The sequence below is a fragment of the Suricata suricatta genome, chromosome 11 (genome assembly GCF_006229205.1).
Source record: "Suricata suricatta isolate VVHF042 chromosome 11, meerkat_22Aug2017_6uvM2_HiC, whole genome shotgun sequence".
Lineage (NCBI taxonomy): Eukaryota > Metazoa > Chordata > Mammalia > Carnivora > Herpestidae > Suricata > Suricata suricatta.
In genome coordinates this window covers 57,879,989-57,901,434 of record NC_043710.1, presented here as the reverse complement: position 1 = coordinate 57,901,434, position 21,446 = coordinate 57,879,989, and the positions used below count along the sequence as shown (strand labels likewise).

Here is a 21,446-nt window from a genome sequence, read left to right as displayed (position 1 = left end):
AAGGAGCCCCTTGATCTCAGGCTGGCTCATGTTGGAGCCGATGAAGCAGGCGCAGAGGGGGACTGATGGCCGGTGGGGTTGCTGTTGGGATGGGTGCAACAGGGCACAGATCTAGTCACCCAGGAGGACTTCAGAGCAGAGGGAGTTTCCTGCCAAGGACCTGCAGGGGAGGAGGGGGAACTCACAGAGACTCCTTCCCCAGCCCAGCTTCAGGTGGTGAAGCACACACCTGCCACCTGAGGGAGAGAGGAGGGGACAGGGAAGGGAGGTTCCTATTGCAGAGGAGCCGGAAATCTGAAGAGCCAATTTCTGCCATGCGCTTGCTGTGCAGCCTTGGAAAAGTCACTGTACCTCTCTGGGCCTCCATTTAACTGTCAGTAAAGTGGATGCAATGGACACATTTATTTATTTTTAGGTAATTATTGACAACCAGCTATGTGCCAGGCACCAGTCTGGGTGCTAGGGACCCTTTGGAAAACAAGTTCTTGCCATAAGTATAAAGTGTAAGCTGGAAAACCAAACAGAAAAGAAATGTGATCAGGGGAGCCTCGGTAGCTCAGTCGGTTAAGCGTCTGACCTTGGCTCAGGTCTGGATATCACAGTTCATGAGTTTGAGCCCTACGATGGGCTCTGTGCTGACAGCTCAGAGCCTGGAGCCTGCTTTGGATTCTGTGTCTCCCTCTCTCTCTCTGCCCCTCCCCTGCTCATGCTCTGTCTGTCTCTCTCCCAGAAATGAATAAACATTAACAAAAAATTTTAGTGTGATGTGTCACTCTGGAGGGAAGGTGAGATACTGATTTAGTACAGAGGAGGAGCATCTACATTGCCCCCGGGAAGAATGCAGGGAGGAGGTGAAGGGAGGCTTCCCAGAGGTGGCGGCATGGATGCTGATATAGGATGGACACGGGGGAGGTAATTAAGCTGATGGGTGAGGACCTGAAGCATTTAAGGCCCCTCCCCTACTTCTCCAAGGGCGGGGGGTGTCTTCAGAACATGTTAGCAAAGGGAAGTTCTGGGTAGCCACTCCTGAGAGGCCTGCTCCGAACCCCGAGAGAACATTCCCTCCAAGCACCCATCCTGGTCCCTACCCCCTTCTCACATGTCTGTACACGATGCTGGATTTAGCCGGTGGGTGGGGCAAGTCAAGGGAAATACCGTGTTTGTGTCTGTGTGCGGGGAGAGGATCTTTAAAGCCTGTGCTAAGTATGACTTTGCCCACAGTCTGCGGTAAGCCAACGAAAAGCCACGCCTCTTTTGTGGTCCGCTGGGTGCCACCGTGTTCCAGACCGGCTTCCCTGTCCCCGCCCGGGCCTGTGACTGGCCTGGGGCCCCTCACCGAGGTCCCTCCATCTGGAGGAAGCCCCTGAGAGAAGGGGAAGGTGGTTAGCAGGACAGTGGGGGCGCGTCTTGGCTCTTCCAGTTCTTCGCCGGGACCGGGGTGAGGCGAGAGAAGTCCTGATTGAGAGGTGATCTGTCGGAGGACCTGCAAGTCCTCTGCGTGGGCTGGGGTGGGAGGCCGCGAGGACAGTGTGAGCCTGCGGGGAGCCTGGCCACACTCGCTGGGAGGCTGTGAGACCCAAGTATAACAAGAGATGAGCTCATGGGCAGGGCGGCACCTCGTAAGCTTGAAAACACCCTGTACGTGTGTTTCCCATCAACTGTGCCATCTTGGAGGGGGCTCTGGCCGGCTGGTTTTGTCGCTGGATCTCTTTGCATCTCCAGCTTCTCTGGCCCCGGGCCTGGCTGGCAGTTCTTTTACCAGGGAAACCAGAGTGGGTAAAGCAGGGGCAGTGGTGCTGGGGGCCTTCGGAGCCCACGACCTGCCTGTGTTGGGTACTGATTGCCTTGTAAGAAACCACCCCAGGGGCACCTGGAGGGTTCCATCGATTAAGCCTCCGACTTTGGCTCAGGTCATGATCTCATGGTTCGTGGGTTCGAGCCCCATGTTGGGCTCTGTGCTGACAGCTCAGAGTCTGGAGCCTGTCTTCAGATTCTGTGTCTCCCTCTCTCTCTGCCCCTCCCTGTTCATTTTCTGTCTCTCTCTGTCTCAAAAAGAAATAAAACATGAAAAAAAAAAAACCACCCCAACGAATAATGGCTTAGCACAACAATCGTTTTATTTGCTCATGATTCTACAATCAGGGCAGAGAACACTGGGTCAGTTCTTGTCCTGCTGGTTTTGCTGGGGTCACTTGGGTGTTAAGCTGGTGATCTGGACCCCGGAGTCCAAGATCTGCTGGGACACGGAATGGTTGAGCTTTTCTCTCTCCATGGTCTCATCACACCCCAGACATGGCAGCTCGGGGCTCCCAAGATTGTAAAAGTGAAAGCTAACCAGCTGCCTTTTTTTTTTTTTTTTTAAGTTTTTTATTTACTCTGAGAAAGAGAGAGACCAGGAACAGGGGAGGGGCAAAGTGAGAAAATCCTAAGCAGGCTCCACACTGATAGGGCAGACTGGGGCGTGAACCCATGAACCGAGATCATGACCTGAGGCAAAATCAAGAGTCGATGCTTAACAGACTGAGACACCTGGCGCCCGTACCAGGCCTTCTTAAGACTTAGGTCTGGAACTGGCCCAGACCCGCTTCTATTGTGTTCTACTGACTAAAGCAAATCACAGATCCAATCTAGATTCAAAAGGATGTTTCCACGCTGGGTGATAATCCTAGGAGGTGGGTCATGGGGGACATGAGTATAATACCAGGCGATCACACTGGTTCGCAGAGAGGGTCGTGTGTGTACGAGACCTTAGCCTTCCCCCGCCTTCTTTACGGATCTCACGATCTTGCCTCTAGCATCATCGTCTCAGCAACTGGCAGGATGTATCCCCTTAAAGTCATTTCTAGGGTATATCCCGTTTGGTGAAAGTGGTCAGGTACCCCTTGCGCCCCATTAGTTAGCAAATGCCCTAACCCCACGCAGACACTTGTTCGTCTCCACAGCGTAAGCTGACGAGTGACGGTGGGATTCCCGACAGGTGAGGCTGTCAGGAAGCGTGGCAGCAGTGGAAGCTCTGCCCTCATCTCCATCTGGGACTGCCAGGTCCGAGGGGGATGGTAGGAGGTTTCCTAAGGACTGTCCCCTTACAAGTATTGGGTCAGAAGGAAACTGTATGGCAATTTAGTGTTTGTTTTTCATTTTTTAAAATGTTTATTTATTTTGAGGGAGAGAGTGTGTGTGCGCATGTGCGAGTGGGGCAGGGGCCAGAGAGAGGAGACAGAATCCCAAGCAGTCTCCGTGCTGTCAGTGCAGAGCCTGATGTGGGGCTCCATCTCATGAACTGTGAGATCATGACCAGAATGCAATCAAGAGTCAGATGCTTCACTGACGAAGCCACCAGGTGCCCTGAGGGTAATTTTGAAATGCACTGATGCAGAGGGTAGAACCTCTTTTGGAGCAAATTTCTAAGCTTAAGATGAGGTCACCTATGGAAAATCAATGGCCACTGAAGAAACCCAACCTGAGACTATTTTGAGTCATAGCACGCTTTTAAGTTTGATGAAGGAAAGAAGTTTCAAAAAAACACACCCCAGTATTTATTATTATATGGCACTGATTAATATGCCAGGCACTAGTTTAAGTATGTTGTACATTGACTAACTTATTCCCCAAAACAAGCCTGTGAGATAGCAACTAACTCCATTCACAGATGTGGAAACTGAGGCTCAAAGGTTGAGTGGCTTACCCCAGGCCGCTGAGCGATAAGCAGCAAAGCTGGGCTTCGAGCCTGTGCCTAACTGCTGGTTATGCTGATTTTAAGGAACCCTTGTTTAGGGTCTTCACCTGATTTGGGGACCTGGCTTTTTTTCAGCCTGAAGTCGGGCTCTTTGCCCTTAGCCTGAACAGGAGATCTGATGCCTCGAATCATCACTCAACCTCAGAAAAGTTGCTGCTTGGGGCGCCTGGGTGGCTCAGTGGATTAAGCATCTGACTTCAAGTCACGATCTCACAGTTTGTGAGTTCGAGCCCTGCATCAGGCTCTGTGTTGACAGCTCAGAGCCTGGAGCCTGCTTCAGATTCTGTGTCACCCTCGTTCTCTGCCCTTCCCCCACTCACACATGCTCTCTCTCTCTCAAAAATAAATAAACATTAAAAGGAATCATTTAAGAAGAGCTGCTGCTTTTAAGAAGCAACTAGTTAGAACATTTTTCCTGGCTTGACTCTTCTGTTGTAAAGTCATTTTCTCTTTTTCTTTGTCTTCTTGTATCATATACATAATAATTACATATTACATATACATGTTACATATACATCTACATAAACATCAGTGTGTATTCCTAAATCTGAATATTTTGACTAACAGGTAGGCACAAGAAAATAATAAATAGCTTTTGGAATTAAACAGTAAACCCAGAAAGAATTTCCTGCCTAGCTCAACACACCAATCATATCCATAAAGACAACTGCTGACAAATAAATGAAAGGAAGAATAAACCAAGGCCATGGGACTTAACTGGATGGCGATTTGCTGTAGCTGGATGGTGCGCTAGGGACTGACAGGTATTGATGCGTAGAGCAGTGACGATTGCAATTGGATCCCTGTAAACACTGGGCACTGATCTATGTGGAGAGTAGTGGACGTCACCACCACTGGACATTTTCCCTTTGTGGATATCGGTGGTTGGCGGGGGCTGTCATTGATGGACACTGGGTTTGGATAGATGTTAGGTATCAGTGAACATTTGCTCTCTGGTGAGCATTAGCCAACGCAGAACACTGAGCATTGATGGGCAAGGCCTTATTAGCCTACGGTGCCCTCTACTGTCTTGGTGGACATTAGGAAAGAGCAGACGGTAGGCCTCTGCCCCAGACATGCCTGCCAGTCTTGCCCAGAGACACATCCTGTGAGCTGGTTCGGAAGCAGTTGGTGGGTGCTAAGTGTCTGTATTTCCATCTGCCCTTTCTCTCTGAGAGCCCTTTGGCCATGACCATTTGGGGACTTCAAAGGCTGGTATGATAACACCCGTGGAGGGAAACTCCTGGGTTCGAAAGGATAATTGGTTCCCAGAGGGATGGGGTGACACACAAATCTACACACACTCTCTTCTGCCAGCCTGACCTAAACCGGGTGCTTGCTGCTGCCTTCTTGTAAACGGTGTGATTAAAGCACCCTAGAAGGGCCGTGGGCCTGGTTTAGCGTCTGCTCTTGCCAGCTTGAGATTCTCGGTACTTTTGAATGAGTCCCCATATTATTTTTACACTGGATCTCACAAACTGTGTCACCAGTTCTGAAGCACAGAATCCTGGTCACCTGCCATGTGACCCTGGGCTGCTCTTCTCTGGGCCTGAGTCTCCCCCTCTGTGAAATGGGGCTGGGTGGGGAAGGACTTTGACTTGGATCTTTGGCTTTTCCTGCTCTATGATCTAGAATCAATGGTTTGATGGGAGATATTTAGAGTTGTGTGACTTCCCCAATTTACTTTCAACAGAAAGAATACATAGGATCCCAGTGATGTTTTGGTTTCTCAGAGCACCTCTGCCCTTGCTGGCATGCGGGCTGTGTAGAGCTGGCCCAACCACTCAAGTAGGGCAAGCAAAAAACGACTCCCCATTGGTCAGATGAAGCCAGCCCGGCTGGTATGGTGTTTGGTGACAATATTACCAGGGCAGTTGTGAGGAGGAAACATTAGCGTGTACACCAAGTCCAAGGAACATGTGTCTAGCCAGCAGCAGCTGATGATTAGCGAAATGCAAGGAAATGTTTGTGAGCCAGCCTGCGCCATGATGACAGATTTTGCCTCAGTCGGTTGCCCATCCCTAAAACCCGACTGACATGTGTAGAGGGTCTATGTCCGGCACCCAGAGCAAAGATCCTGTGAATTAGAGTACAATTCTGCAACTGCAATCCTGAACCTTTATGAAACCTGTCAGTTCTGTGTCAGTTATCAAAACACAGAGTCTAAGACTACATGATTCTGTAACCGATTTCTGTGGTTGCATGGAGGGAACAAGCATGTATCGAGTGTCTCTTTTGTGCCGGGCACTGTACATGACTCTTCACAAACGTTACTTCATTTACTCATTGGATCCGGTGGAGGGAGGTATTTTCATCCCCATTTTCCAGGCTCAGAGAAGTAAAGTGACTTGGTCAAAGTCACACAACTGGTGGGTGATGGACCCAGGATTTTATCCCCTTTCTGTGAACTTCAAGACGGAATCTTTGCACTCATCCCTATCAATCTGTAATATTCCAATGTCTTCCTTCTCGGCCCGTATCCAGGCAGCGGCATCCTGAAGGCGGCAGGATATGGGAAGGAAACGCTGGCCTGCAAAGTGCGCAACCGCTCGCCCGGGGGTGTCTGGCCACGTGTGGCCACGTGGTGGCGCTGCAGGCTGCGAGCCTCCGGAGGGGCTCTTGCACGCTGGGTTAGGGGAGGGCCGCCGGTCCCCCGAGCTTTTGCTCTCCCTAAGGCTTGCTGCGGGATGTCCTGCGTAGTGCCCTACAGGACGGAGGACCCCCACAATTTGATGGTCCCATTTTCACCACAGAGCTTCATCATCCCTGCCGGGTGTGAAAAGCTGCAGTTCCTGGGAGAGATGACCTGCCCCAGAACGCAGGTGTCTCCCTCCAAGGGGCTTGGCCTCCCCAGGGTGCCTTTGTCCCCATTTTAAAGACACCTACTTTCCATCTCTTTCCCCAGTCTTCTTCAAGGGGGGCTTTGGGGAGGGCCCAGGCTCACTGGGTGAAAGTCGCTGGGATCCCTCCCCTGCCCCTGCATTTGAAGGCTCCTCTGTCCCAGGAGATGAGGAAAGGGTGGAGAACTAATTTGAGAACTGGTACCTACTGCCATATTGATTGATGGGTGCCAGCCTCCAGCTCCTGGAGCCCAAGCCTGGGGGGGCAGGGGTGGAATAAGTGACATGATGGGCAAACTTCCCAGCCAGACTTGTAGCCTGAATGTTCTGTGTTCTGGCCATAGCTCACCTGTGACTCCCTCCTCCTAAAGTGCCACCCCCCTCTGTCCAGGTCCATTTGTTCTTCTCTGTGGACCAGCCTCCTCCAGGAAGCCTTCCTAACCACCCCCTCCTCCCACCCCTGCAGGCTCTCACAGATACCTGCAGCTCAGGTGTCTTCTGTGTGTCCTTCCCATGCACACCCCAAGAACAGAAGTCCCTTGGCAGAAGAGATACCAGAAAAAACTGGTCATTGTCGGTAATGATGGTGATGGACGTTCCCGCGGACCTTGGCCCATTAGAAGGAACAACTTACAGACAGCAGAACCATTCAGATGAACTGCAAGTTCCGTGACTGGAAGCATGCGGACAGGAGTTCGGGTACCACAGCAGGCAAAATGCCAAGAAGACATGCAGTACTGCAGCTGCTTCTAGGAGGAAGGGGAGGGGGCCTTAGGGGTAGCTTCTGAGGAGGTGAAGCAGGAACTGGCTCTTTTAGGGTGGGAAGGAGCGGAGAGGCAGGGATGTGGAGGGGAGGACCCCGGAGGAATAGCCTGAGTCAAGGCAGCCGTGTGCGGCCTGACAATTCGTGGAGCTGGGGCAGCAGGGACAGGGAGAGAAGGGTGGATGGGGGCAAGGCACAGTGAAGGGAACAACTCACCCCTGACAACTCCCTCCCTCAGGGGAGCTCACTCTCCAAATCCTGTGAGAAGTGACAGGGCTTTTCCGGGACAACAGGCTGCCCAGAGCATGTTGGAGGATGCTAGTCCAAGGATGGAAAGAGGGGACTCTTTATAGTGTTTATTAAATCAAGGATCAGTTAGGTGTAGGGCGGGGCTGGTGGGGGAGGACAGAGCTCTCATTGTCCTGCGGGCGGCTCTGTGGGACCAGCCCCGACCTCAACACCTCCTCCCTCAACACATCCCCAGGACACAATATTACAAAAGTGAACAAATGCAATGTTTCTCTTCTTTTACAAATGACATGTTTTCAGCCCCTGCCGGCAGGGGTGGGGGGAGGGGTCGTTGAAGTAACAGTCCATTACAAAGGCAACAACTTTTATAGAACAAATACAAAGGAAAGAGCCCAGGACTGGGGAGCTGAGAGCATAAACATTGATGGGCATACCTGCCTCCTTCCCACAGATGGGGGAGACAGGCTGCGGGGCTCAGGGCCAGTGGGGGCAGGTCCAGGAGGCCCCTTGGGGCTCCAGGGCTGCATCGACTCCTCGCATGTAGGGGCAGTACCTCAGGGGTCAAGGGACGAACTTCCAGTCTTGATGCTGGAGGGCCCCATTGCAGAGTGGGAAACTGGTAGGCTTGGGACTGGCATGCCTGAAGCTTCCAGAACCTCCAAGGTGAACTCACTTACCCTGTGCCACACAGCTGGTTACAGGGCCCAGAGCCCCACCTCTGAGGCCCTCGCCTGTCCTGGGGATGACAGGGTAAGAGTATGAATGACAGGATGGGGAAGCTCAGGAAGGGGACAGAGGGCATGATTTAGAGAAGACAGAAAAGTGCAAAAGGCCTCGTTGGGAGGCAGAAGCTGGGGCCAGTTATGTCTCCGTGGCTCTAGTACCTTCGATTAGCCATTTGCCTTCTCTAGACCTCAGTGTCCCCATCTGTCACATGAGGGAGATGCACTTGATTTTTTCTCTAGACCCTTCTATGACTAAGGTTCTACCCAGGGTTCTAGGGGAAAAGAAAAGGATGAGGTGGGCCTCATGTGCCCGGAGCAAAGTGGGGGCGACCTCATAAAGGAAACTCATGCCCCTGAGTGACTGGACCATGGGCCCAAGGGGGTGCTCAGCCGTGGGCCTGACCTCTTTTCTGCAGCAGTATCGCCCTTCCACCCTCCTCCTGTCATGGGTCAGGTTGGCCCAGGCCTGAGGGAAGGCACTTTGGGGACAAGTGGGTAAGGATGGCAGGGGACTGCCATCTCTGGTTTGGCATCTAAGACCTTCTACTTATGGTTTGGGGAGGAACACAGACATAGGGGCCAGACTTTGCTCCTGGGTGCTGGTCCCAGCTCCAAAGCCTCTCCCTAGGCCCACAGTTCTTTTTCGATGATGCTGCCACAGAGGCCTGCAGGGTGCCCCCTGCCATTGGCACATGAAAACACAAATTACCCGGGACCTGAGGGAGCCCGGGGCAGCAGGGTGTCAGCAGGCCCCGGGCTACACCATTTGTCACAAAGCGTTGGGGCCCTTGGCAGCCCTCTCCCGGGTGTCTACGCAGTGCAGGGCCACCTTGGGGCTAGAGCTGGGCTGCCTCGGATAGGAGCCCTCCCGCACCAGCCGCCGGCACTGTACGCCCTGGCCCACGCTGATGCTCTGCAGTGCCGGCAGACGGAGAAGCAGCATCTCAGGCAGTGGCACCAGGCCTGTGCCTGACAGGTCCAGCTCCTGCAGGGAGTCCAGGCCTGAGAATACCTCCGGGCCCGCCCACTTGAGCTTGGCGTTGCCCGAAAGGTCCAAGACCTGCAAGCCTTGCAGCTCACGGAAGCCATAGGGCGCCAGCCGGGGGAGCCCCTGCAGGCTGCCCAGTGACAGGTGCGTGAGGCCTTCCAGCCCCCGGAAGGCACCTGGGCCCACGATGGCCAGCGGGTTCCCATCCAGGCTCAGGTAGCGCAGCGGCAAGTCCCGGAGGTCGGGGACGGAGCGCAGCCGGTTCCAGGCCAGGTTCAGGCTCTGAATGGCAGGCGCGGGCAGGCTGGCCCCCACAGGGTGGGGCACAAGGCGGTGCAGGAGGTTGTGCGATAGGTCCACGTGCAGCGCCCGGCCCTGGCCGTGGCTGGTGAAGGCGGACACCGAGACCTCTCGGAGCTGGTTGTGGCTGAGGTTCACGTCGCTCAGGGGTGAGCTGGTGAAGCTTTCCGCCGGTAGGGCTGCCAGGCCATTGTGGCTGATGTCAAGCGACTCCAGGTAGCGAAGGCGGGAGAAGGCGGTGGGCGAGATGCTGGTGAGCAGGTTGTGGCTGAGATCCAGGCCTGCCAGCGTGGTATAGCCCGGCCCTGCCAGCACAGACTCGTTCACGGCTTCCAGCCGGTTGGAGGACAGGTCCAAGTGGGCGGTGTCCAGAGGGATGGGCACGGGCACAATGTGGGGGCCCAGGCTGCTGCAGTCCACGCGGGTCAAGCTGAAGCTGTCGAAGAGGCCAAAGGTCTCCACCTCGCACTGGCATCCAGGGAAGCATGGCCGGGTGGTCTGGGCCCCGCTCACGGCCAGCAGCAGCAGTGGTGGTAGCAGCAGGGACCACGGCATGGTGGGGGCTGGAAAGAGAGCCACAGGTGAGGGATGGCAGTAGGCGCCCCAGACCAGCTGGTCCTTGCCCACCAAACAAGACATGTGCCAGTGTATCTAGGCGTGGCTGAATGCTGCCACCGCCGGTCCTGTCGTCCAACGATGCTTTCCCCGAAACACTCTTCCTCATAGAACTCCTGGTCCCCATTCCTCTCTGGCCTCAGTCTCACAATCTGTGTGATAAAAGGCCAGATGGGTGGATTGAAAACCGAAAGCAGAGGAACCCTTTCTTGGAAAAAAAGATTAGCAGATGGAAGTACGAATGTTCTGGCTGACATGAGGGTGGGGACTTGGAACTTCCCAGGCTTACTAACCACTCCTGCCCTAGGATGTTGAGGAACCCAGCCAGAATCCCTCTGGACTAGACTTGTCATTGGCTGGCCCCTCCAGCTCAGAAGGGTGAGGGTCCATGGGCTGGTCTTGCCCTAGGCCCTGCCGAGGAGGGGTCAGGGTACTCTATCCAGCTCCGAGCATGGGCTGTGAGCCAGGCGCTGTGCTACCTGCAGCACGGCATGGCCCCACTTAACCTTCACAGTTACAGAAACTGCAAGCAGCTATGTCACAAAGAGGGAACTGAAGACTCAGAAAGCTATGCGTGGCCACACGTGAGGGGGGGATGGACCTAGATGGAGTGCCGAGGGAGCGTGACTCACAGTCGTGTTTGGCAGGGGCTGAACCGTGTCTGAGACCCATACTCCATCGCCTCAGAGGTCTCTCTCTGCAGGGGAGCCTACAATGCCTACCCACCTTACCCCTTTTGTGGGTAACAATAGCTGAGTCCATAGTCCTAAGCCCTCTCCAGAGACAGAATCTTTCATTCCAATTGGGGACCCTAGACTTCCAGATGGGCTCTGGGGACATTTATCTCAAGCCCCACGCCCCTTGCCCTGTCCCTTCCTTCCCAGAGCTGATATAGCTGTTATACCTCTTTGGCCCTTTCTTCAACCCAGGGCAGGCAGCTGGGCTGGGTCCCTCATACCAAAGAAGGACTAGTGGCTCAGAGAGGAACTGGGTTTTACCCCAAACTAGTAAAAAGCAGGCCCGGATTAGAACCCATGCCTGTTTAATCCCAATTCCTCTATTTTCATCTGCTTCCTCCAGTGGGGCTTTTCCTATGGACACATGGGATGATGCAAGCTGCTGCCCTCCCCTGGCCTCAGTTTCCCTCCCTGTACAATCCCAATAGCAACTGCCAGCATGCCAGGCACTATGTGTGTGCGGTCCCCTCCATTCCTCACATCCAAGCTCCTCTTTATGACCCAGAGCCTGAGCTCACATCCATGGCAGCTCCATGGACAGAGGTGCTGGGGGTGGGGCGCACAGGGGGATGAGAGAGAGGGTTGAGTAATGAAGCCTCTAGCCAGACAGTCTGTGGTTCCTCACTCCTGCCACACAGTGGCCACTCCACCCGGGAGACAGAAGGCACCCAAGGCACCCAGCTTTACCCCAGCAGGTCTCTTCATCTGGCATGGCCGTGCTCTGCTCCCCCTGCCCAGTCTCCCCTTTTCTACCCCGGCCTTTGGGGGGGGAGGGGGAGGGAGAAGCAGGATAGCATTACCAGCCCTACATGAAACTTTAAAGAGGCTGCCATTTGATCCACACTCTGGCTCTGCACAGGGGCAGCAAGACGTGGGGCTCTTCTCTCTGCCCCTCTCTGTGGGTCTCTCCTCTCCCACCCCTTTCTTTTGTAGAAGGCCAATTTGAGGATTAAGCCCAGCCCAGGTGCATCCTGGACTTTGTCCCAACTGAGGCAGGACAGAGTGTTCCAGTGTCTGGAACCAAAAGGAAAATATTGAGTTGCTCCAGGTCCCCTTTGTTCTGTTGGGTGAGCTTCTCACCACAGGGGTTCATTACCACTCAGAGGCCCACCTTCCCTGCCAAGGTGATCTATCCATACCCACCCTTCCTGGGGTTTAAACAAACACCCCCCCCCACACACAAAGGCCCTGAGATTACACTTTGGTTCCCAAAGGTGATTATACAACGTGCCTATTAAATGCCAGGTGGCCTCTCTTGAGCTCTGGCTTATGTAACCAGCAGCCCAACCTTCCCCTCCAGGGCAGCGTCCTCTTACTGCCCTCCCCAGGCCTCAGCCTGTCCCCTGGACCACAGGCAGCGATGCCTGCCCTGCCCTCCTCACATCAGGTGATTCAACTCCCACCAAAGTGCAATGCAAACTATGAGGAGCTGTGCACGAAGGCAAGGTGGTAACTCCTGGGCCACTGGAGACACGATGGCAGATGTAGGGGGAGCAAGAGCAGAGATTGAGACCTGGCTGGATGACTGAGCTTACCAGTGTTCCCAGGGCACCCCAGAGAGCATCCACACTCAGCCCCACACGGGGGCCACTGCACTAGGCCTGACACTGGCAGTGGAAAGTGCTGACGGGGACAGTCAGAGCTCCTCCCCAGGATGGGGTAGTGCTGGACTCACATTCTCTCCCACATCTGCAGTCGCCCCAGGAGGTCAGAATCTTGTGTCTGTTTGAGAGTAAACCGAGGATGAGAAGGGGAGGGTGGCAGGGCCTGGAACTGAGCTCAGGCCTCGGTGACCTTGTAATTTGTTTGGTTCGAGTGGAAAAGGCACTTCTGTATTTGCTGAGAAAAGAGGAGCTAAGTGGCCAGTCAGTGGTTCTGGGACTTTCATGAGGTCATGAGAGAGCCCAGAGACCTCTCAGGGGTGTCCTAGGAAGTTGAGAGAAGGGGGAAATCCCTGAGATGCCTGACAATGTTGGACCCAGAAGGGGGCAAAGGCAGGGGTGTGGGCTGGTGGTCTTGGAGACTCTGTCCTGCTCTAAGGAAATGTCCCCTCTGGAAAGGGAACCTAATGTATGAGTGTCTTGGAGATGCTGGTGTCTGGCACTGTTGCTCTAAGCCCTTAGCAAAAGGCTCAGGAGCCGAGGGAGAAGGCAGAACTTTCTCAGGAGGAGACTGAGCAAGATAAGGAAGATAAGGAAAATTCTTGCCAGGGGCACAGCTCTTTATAGTTTCTAAAAACCCTTTGCTCATTTGATGCCGTGAGGGCTGCAGAGCAGGGCCTGCAAACTGGCACTTTGAGGAGGCTGTGACCCAGTGTTCAGTGACTTGTATACGGATCCTCCGGGAGTGGGTGGTGGCCCACGTTCAGGCTCTGATCTGATTCCAGGCCTCAGGCATCCCAGCCCACTCAGGGTGGCTGTTGAAGTCTCCTGCGGATCTTACCAAGTCCATAAAAGTCATGCTCAGGAAAGTCTGCAGCTTCAGAGACGGGGCTGATACCATAATGCTAGGTATAAGGATAAATTGCACGTCTAGGAAAGTTATAACTATGCATTAAAAAAAAAAAAACCAACCAACCCAGACCCTAATTTTGGAAAGTCTAGAAGATAATATATCCACACAGCAGTAGTGTTTCTTTAGATGGTAGAACTTTGAGTGATTTAAACATGTCTTAATCTTTTTTTCTACCCCTACTTCCTCTCTTATGGCAAAATATATATGAAATACGCTGACAAACATACTAACAGTGCCTCATAAAAGAGTGCCTCATGGCCATCTCTGCTTTCTCTGATCTTGGCTGGCCCACAATCTCTGAGCCTCAGTCTCCTCATCTGTAAAACTGAGATACTAATACCCACCTCACAGGACTATATGGGGACGAAATGAAATGATGGCAGTAAGGCACCTGGCAGGCTTCCTAGCACAGGGGAAGGACGCAGTGTGGGCGGGGGCTCACCCCCCTCTCTCTTTCCTCCCTTCAGCACACATGTACCAAACATGTCAAAACTCTTATCTGCACCCTCTGGAAGAGCAATTCTTTCCTGGGAGGCCACACTGTTTCTCAACAGGGCTGCTGGCTCTGGGAAGGGATGACTAATGTGAGTTCCCCTTGAAAAAAACCACCAGCCTCACTTCGTGGACGGAGAAGGCCTTCACAGCCAGAAACCTTGGACACTAATTTGCAGTGTGAACCAGGCAAGACATTTTACCTCTCTGGACCAGCTCCTTAGACTACACATCTGGGGTGGTAATGATGGTCCCATCAGCCTCAGAGGGGACTGTGAAGATGAGACTAGGAAGCTGAACCTTCCTATAGAGAAATGAGGCCCGCAGGGGGTGGAGGCCACACTAATGGAAAGATGGTGCCTTTCGATCCTACCTATCGCCATAGCCACAGTCATGAATCAATCACAGCACCGCTTCCTGGGGACCTGCACAGGGCCTCCGAGCTTTTCTTGACACGGTGCTCCAGGAGGCCGATCAGAGTCGGTGCTCAAGACAAAAACTGTCATTCTGGGATTAGTGCCCTGATTTGGAGGAGCTGCAACCCTGGGAAAGAGTCACATGCCAAACTGGGCAACTCTGGGAAGCAACTCCCTCTTTCTGAGCCCATTTCCTCACTGAAAATGGAGACAGCATGCCTTCCTCAAGAGGTTGCTGTGAGGACCAGAGACCATAGTACCAGGACTTGACAGATGAGCAGTGGATACCCCTCCTAGGTTCCACGGTGGAAGAGGCCCCCAGACAGGGCCAGTGAGGCCCCTCCCCCATACCTCTCACCACTCTCTGGGGCTAAAGGGGTGCATGGTGACAAGACAGACCCTGGAAGACCATCGGGGCCTCCGCCTTAGTCACTGCTCTGCCTGGCCTGTTCACATCTGTGGACACTCCCTGTCTCCTCGCTGGGCCTCAGCTTCTCTAGCTTCCCAGTAGGACGGTGAGTCTAGACAGCTCAGCTCCAGCATGTCAGGAGCCCAGAACTTATCAGAGGCATTTACTAAATCTCTACTAAGTGCAGGGCACACTGTGCAAGGCCATGTGAGGTATATGTCAGGTGGGGGTTTGGGGGTACCAGGGCCCCTGTCTTCACGATGCTTATAGACCAGCCAGGGAGACAGGAGACCAACTTAGAACAAGATCACTAACACCTGCCTTGGACCCAGAAGACCTGGACTCTAGTGCTGGGTCTGCCACTCCCTGTGTGACCTTCATGGTTTTCTTTATTTCTTTGAGCCTCGGTTTTCTCGTCTGTGTAACAGTATGACCTCTGCTTCCCTCTGGGACCTGTGATCTACCCTGGGGAGAAAGGGAAAGGCAGACAGAGGGCCACCATTGAAGCCAAGAGGGGGAAAGGGATCTTTGGCCCAAGATATATCCCTTCTTTTCTAAACCCCAACCTGCAGATAAAAGACACTGGCTAGCCAGCTTACAGAATGCAAGGGCTTAGAAACTACCCACTCTGGGTTCGGGGGCAACAGTATAAGGTCCTCTGGGCAGGGGCCATGAGTTACTCCTTGGTGAGCCCACTGACACGCTAGGAAAGTCTGCTGATGGCCCTGTGAGGTCAAAAGACTAAGCGGTGTGGCTGTTTACTAACAGAATCCAGGCAGGTCTCCCTGCTAGGAGAGGTTCCGGAACAGGTTCCGGAACACATCATCCCCTTCTCAAAAACCTCCCAACTTCCACTTCTACCTGCAGAAATCCACTCTCCTGGCACAGAGCATCTGCCAGCTGTCCCCGCCATCCTCCCTCTCCCAGTTGAGCCCCCATCTTGAGTTGAACCTAAAGTGATAACCTTTGGAAGTTCTCTGTGTCCCAGAGATCACACACGAGCAACTGAAGCCCAGAATGGGCAGTGACAACAAGGAAATGGCAGAGTAGGACCTGGGTCCCGCTGCCTTGCTGCTGCCGGAGGCACAAGCATCCACCTGGCCTGCCCTGACCCCGCCAGTGGAACAAAGCCTATTCTGTCCACTGGGGCCCCCAGGGCCACTTTTCCCTCTCTCCCTCCCTGGGCCTCTCACATGCCCTCCGGATGCATACTGACTAAATTTTCTACCGTTATTTATCTGCCCACCCCCTGATTTGAAGTGCAGGCAACTTGGGACCGTGACTCTGACTTCTCTTCACCTGTTCACCCCTGCCCCCCTCTCCCCCAGACCCCCACACGGGTCAGAGCCAGGCCTGGTAGGCATGGCAAATACTGTTGGATGAATGGACGACCCAGCAATTCAGGACCAACTGCTGGATTCAGACCCAGGTAAAAGTTCAGCCCTGTACCTACTCGCCTTATTGAGTCTCTGTGGCCTCAGTAGGGAGAACAACGCAGGCTTGGTAAAAGCATTAACGGAGAGTGTGTGAACCCCTTGGCTCAACGTCTGCCACATGGTAAGTGCTCGATGCACGGGAGACGGTGATGGTGATGATTTATCGAGCTTCCAGAAGGCAATGACCATGGTATTCTTTTTTATGTTCCTTCCCACCCAAGAACCCAGTGCAGTGCCAGGCGCCTGGTGGGTCTGTGACCGCTTGTACTAACGCTCTGTGGTCAGTGTGCTGGCGTCGGCTGGCAAGGCCCCAAGCCTTCTCCTCCTCCTCCTCCCCCGACCTGTCTAGAACTAGGGGTTCTAGCGCAGGCCTTCCTGGCACCAGAGGCCCACTCCTGGTGCCGGACCACAACGATTTTGGTGCCAAGATTTGCCAGCTCCTCACCACGCCTGCAAGAGGGAGCCCCTGGCACAGGAAATAGGTGGGGAGGAGGCTGAACCTTGGGTTGGACCTGGGCCCCAGCACCCACCTGAGACAGGCCTTTGCCTCCACCAGCTGCTAGGCGCAGAGCCGCCCCCCACCCGGCTCCCTCAGCCATGAGCTCACTTGAGATGATGCCAAGGAAATCCCCAGGTGGAAATTCCATTAGCATCCTGTCCACCCCCTCCTCCCCGCCCCAACCACTTAGTCAGCTCTGGAAACGCAAGGCCAAAAGAATTTCAGGGCCAATCTCCCAGGGCCTTGAGGGCTGGCTCTCCCAACACAGTCACGAATGCCGCACATCTGTACAAACACGTCAGCTCGCCACCCACTTCTACATCACCATCTCGCTTCTGCCTCATCACAGTCCTTGACAGTGGGGATGACTGTCCCTATTCTGCAGACAAAGAGACGACATTATTCAGCCAGGCAGGAGAGGACCCAGGTCTCAAATCCAGATGTCTGAGCTCCAAAGCCCTCCTTATGCCACTGTGACTCTACTTACTGTGCAGATGACGGCTCGAGCTGATGGTGCTGGGCTATAATTATGTTTACCTGTCTGTCTTCCTGGGAGTAGGGACAGGGTCAGATTGATTATATCTTCGAAGCTAAGGAAGAACTGAAGCGGTCATGGTCCGGTACTATATGAAGATATACCAGGCATATAGAATACTATTCTTTCACCAAACAATACCTCTCAACCTCTCCAGTGCCTCAACTATTAGCTGTTCAGTCCCTCTGCAAGATCAGCAGGTTAGATAGCACTGTGTCTATCCTGCAGCTGTGTAAAGAGACCCAGAGAGGTTTGGTGATCTGTCCAGAGTCACACAGCCAGTAAAGACAGGGGCCGGACTCAGGATCCAGGTACTCCGACACCCAGTGCCTGGCCTCCTCTTCGACACCATCCCTGGTGCAGGTGAGCCCTGGAGGCTCCGCAACCTTGCCCAAGGAGGATGACCTGCAGGGAGATGGGCAATGTTCCCAATACTATTTTCTCCATACAGCATATCTTCTTCCTGAAGCTTGCCAAGTTCCCTTCCGTGTAAGGCAGCGTGTGTGGACTCCCAGGGAGGCTGTATGGGGCAGAGAAATGGGTTTGGCAGCCAGGTGGACCGGGCTCCAACCCCAGAGTGCCTCCCCTGCTAGGAGGCTTGGATGTGCCCTCGCCCCTGAGTTTGAGCCTTCATCTGTAACATGCTTGAGAATTCTAGGATTGCTCCCAGCAGGTCACTGGAATGCTTACACAAGGTAACATGAAAACTTAGCCTCAGGCCTGGCACGCATTGGTGCTCACTGCATGTGGGTTCCTGCCCCCAGTGACTGTGTTCCGGGGCCAGGAAAGAAAAAGGAGCTTTGACACCAGCTGAGCCGAAAGCGAGGCAGTGGCAGAGTTTAGAGAAGAATCCAAAATCCATCCACAATCCTTGGAGTCTCTCCTCATGCAGCATCCAGGGCCATGCCTAGGCTACTAGCACTGACCGGGGTCGATCAGGGAATTGGGAAGGGGGTTTGGAAAGGCTGCAGGTGCCAAAGCAGGCTGAAGCAGTTGTGTCACGTGTGACAGAATGAGGACAGAATGAGAATCTGCTGCCAGGCCTGGGTAGGTGGGTCCCTGTCTTCCCCTCTCTCATCCCCCCAAGCCAGGCAGGTACCTCACCCTGCCCAGGTCAGGCTCAGCAGGCCTTCTGGCCCCAACAGCTAGAGTTGCCTTGTTCCTGGCCCCCTGCCTCCAACTGTCAGCCTTGCTGGGCACCAGAGTACAGTCCCAACAGAAGAATCAGACCTCGCCACCCCTCCCACTTCAAATCCATCCCACAAGGAGAGCTTGCCCCGCTCAAAGCCTATCTTGCTTCTAGGGCCCCACACCTTTGTACCAGTTATCCTCTGTGTTGAAGATGACAGAGAGGCCCTTCTTTTCTTTGTCTACCTTGCAAATTCACCCATTCAAGTCAACAGCCACCTTCTCTGTGTGGCTCAGTCTGCCCCTCATCCAACAAAAGGTCCTCCTGAGTTCCTGTGGTCCCTGGGCAGCTCCTGTCAAAGTATGACACGCTCTGTGGTCTGTGACCATCTTCGGATCTGTGTCCAGCTCGTCTCCTGTGTGGGGCCTGGCCATGTGAAAGGGATAAAGCAGATGAGAGAAAGCTTCCTCCTGCTTCATGAGGGCAACAATTGGCTCAAGCCTGCAGGGGACTTAGGGCCTTGCCAAGTGGTGAAATCAGGTTTAGGACCACAGTGATGCTGTCTCTGACTTCTGCTGTCCTTGCAATCCAACAATGTAAGGCAGACTACAAACCTCATTTCATTTTGTTAGCCTACTTCATTAGGCTCTTTACCATTCACAACGGATCAAGGAGACAGGAAGGACTACCGTTTGCATCTGAAAGAGGAGGAGACTAAGAATCTGAGGTAAAGTTACCTGCCCAAGGCCACAGGGCTAGGAAGCAATGGAGTGGGGGTAAAATCTAGGTTCTCGGCTAATTCTGCCTGCAGATTGGTCTCCCGGTCTCCAACACCACCCACTAGCCAGAGGAAGTTTCCTTAGAATTCCCAATCCCACTCTGTTATGCCTGCTTAAAACCCTCCAACAGTTCTCTACCACCTACAAGTTCAAATTCCAGCTCCTAAGCCTGGCATTCAAGGCCCTCATATTTGGCCCCTGCCTTCCCTTCCAACTGAAGTCCAATTCCCCTCCCCCAAACACACACCTTGCATCTGATAGTCCCAGTGCTGACCACCTCTGTCTGTGCTGTTATCAGAACACACAGAGCCATGCAGGGGTGCTCCCTCAGTGGGGGACAGCTTCTGCTTCCCGAACATATTCCCTGGCTTCCCCTGGCTGCTGAGTGCCAGCCTTCCCTTTCAGGGCTGCAGGGGCCCCGCCCCCCCATCACTTCATCCCTCCCTAACTTCAAAGCCACCTCTCCTCCCCCTCATTCAATACAGCAGATTAGTGCCTGGGAACTGCTCAAGTCAGAATGGAGGTGTGTGTTAAACATCAAGGTGTTTCCAGGTTCTGGGATCTCAACCAGTCAGCAACAACAGCAAGGGAGGGGAGAAGTTGTCAACACCTCCCTTTCCAGAAGGGAAAGGGAGGCCCATCAGGGGAAAGGAAAGCGCCCATAGTTGCCTCTTCCCAGGTGAATGGCTCATGGCCCTCCTTCACATCTGCAGCATCTGGTAAAATTCTAGGGTAGAGACTGGTGCAGGGTAGGGTGGAAGGGGGGCAGGGGAGCGAAAGGGTAAGAACTACCATCTTCGCCACTCAGGATCCAAGGCCCAGCAGACTCCCACCCCTGAGCCCTTCCTCTCTGTCAGACTTAGGCTCCGCAAGTCTGGACTTCTCTGAAGGGTAGAGCAGGCAGGGAGGAAGGATGGGAGAGGAGTTCCCGAGTCACCTCTGCGCCCCGGCCAAGTGTGGGCGGCGGGCTCCAGGGCGGTTCCCCGCAGCGCAGGTAATCCCCACCGCAAGCTCCGCGCCCAGAGGGAGTTCTCGCCCCCCACTCGCAGCAGTGACTGCGGCCGGAGGGTCTGAGCAACTCGCCCAGAGGCGGACTGTGGGCCCGTGGCCGTCCCACTGGAAACCAGTAGTGCCGGGTTCCTGCTCTCTGCAGGCCAGCTGAGGGTCCTGGAGCCCAGAAGCTGTCGCCTCCTCACCTACAGGGTCGGAGGGCTGGTCCCCCCACCCCTCGGGGGCGGGACGCCAACGGAGAGCCGATCTCAAAGCGGAGCCGGGGGCTGGGGACGGCCTCTCGGCCAAGCCGACACGTCTCTCTCGGTCACATACACTCGCTCCGAGAAGCTCTGGGCGGGCAAACCCCGCGGCCGTCTCCTTTTTCTGTCTCCAGCCCCCCGCCGGGGCCCAGGACTGGCCGCTTCCCTCTCCCGTCCGGGCTGGTTCGGCTGGGGCGTCGGCACGCTCCTCCCAGCCCTGGGCCAGTCCGATAGCGCGGCTGACCGCCCCCCATCCTATCCTATCTCGCCGAGGCACTAAGGCCCCCAGGAGGTGAAGGAGGGGAGGGCTGCCAGTGCCCCTGCCGGGCTGCAGCGGGAGGAGGACGGGGGCTGTTGCCCGAGGAGCCAGGAGAAAAGTTTGAAGTCAAGTCGGGGGCCCGGGTGGACAGCAGGGGAGCGAGGAGTTGGGGCGGTGTCTGGCTCTAGGCGCGCATACACTCCACGGACACCCAGCCCAGACACGTCGACAGGCAGAGACCACGTACGCGGACACACAACGATGCGCCCACCCACATCCACAATCAAACGCTGGCCAACAGAACGTGGACACAGGCACCAAACAACCACGAAAAGCCACAGACACACAAAGGCGCAGGCAGATGTACGTCCCCGGATCCAAATCCACAAAGACCCACAAACGCGTGATGCACGTGTCCGCACAAAGACCCCAGAGGCGCCGGGCCGCGGCCGGAGCCTTTGTCTCCTGGAAGCCCTCTCCCCTTAGGTCGAGCTCCCTACCCCGGCCGAGGCCGGGGCGTCCGGCAGCTGCCGACGCCCTGGATCCAGGAAAAGTTGAGGGGCCCTGGGCCCGCCCCCAGAGTCCAGCGCCGTCTGCTCGCCGGATGGGGCGGCGAGGTTGGGGTCGGGGGCTCAGGACCTTCTCCCGCAGCGTAGACTCCCGCTCCACCCGGGACCCGCACCCACCTGAAAGCCGGCGCCGCAGCCGCCCCGGCGCGCTCACCCAGGCGGCCCGGCCGCGGGCCCTCCGGCCGGCGCTTTTCTCAGCGCGG

At 54.9% G+C, this 21,446-nt stretch overlaps 1 protein-coding gene and 1 long non-coding RNA gene across 3 annotated transcripts in view; one reads left to right on the top strand and one right to left on the bottom strand.

Annotated features, from left to right (window-relative positions):
- Positions 1–7,843, top strand: part of LOC115271656 — a 12,250-nt gene extending 4,407 nt beyond the window's left edge. Inside the window, exon 3 of the long non-coding RNA XR_003900042.1 lies at positions 7,043–7,843. This is a non-coding gene — a long non-coding RNA (uncharacterized LOC115271656). The remainder of the gene's footprint in view (positions 1–7,042) is intronic.
- On the bottom strand, positions 7,681–21,419 carry TSKU (tsukushi, small leucine rich proteoglycan). 2 transcript variants are annotated; one of them, XM_029914567.1, is made up of 2 exons: positions 21,361–21,419; positions 7,681–10,164 (listed from the first exon to the last, which is right to left on the bottom strand). In XM_029914567.1, the coding sequence occupies exon 2, from the start codon at positions 10,154–10,156 to the stop codon at positions 9,083–9,085; it is 1,074 nt and encodes a 357-aa protein (XP_029770427.1). In that variant the 5' UTR covers positions 10,157–10,164; positions 21,361–21,419; the 3' UTR covers positions 7,681–9,082. The 2 variants fall into 2 exon arrangements, with proteins under 2 accessions (XP_029770427.1, XP_029770426.1); XM_029914566.1 differs by having other exon boundaries at positions 7,681–10,368; positions 21,361–21,414.
- Positions 21,420–21,446: the final 27 nt, after the last annotated feature.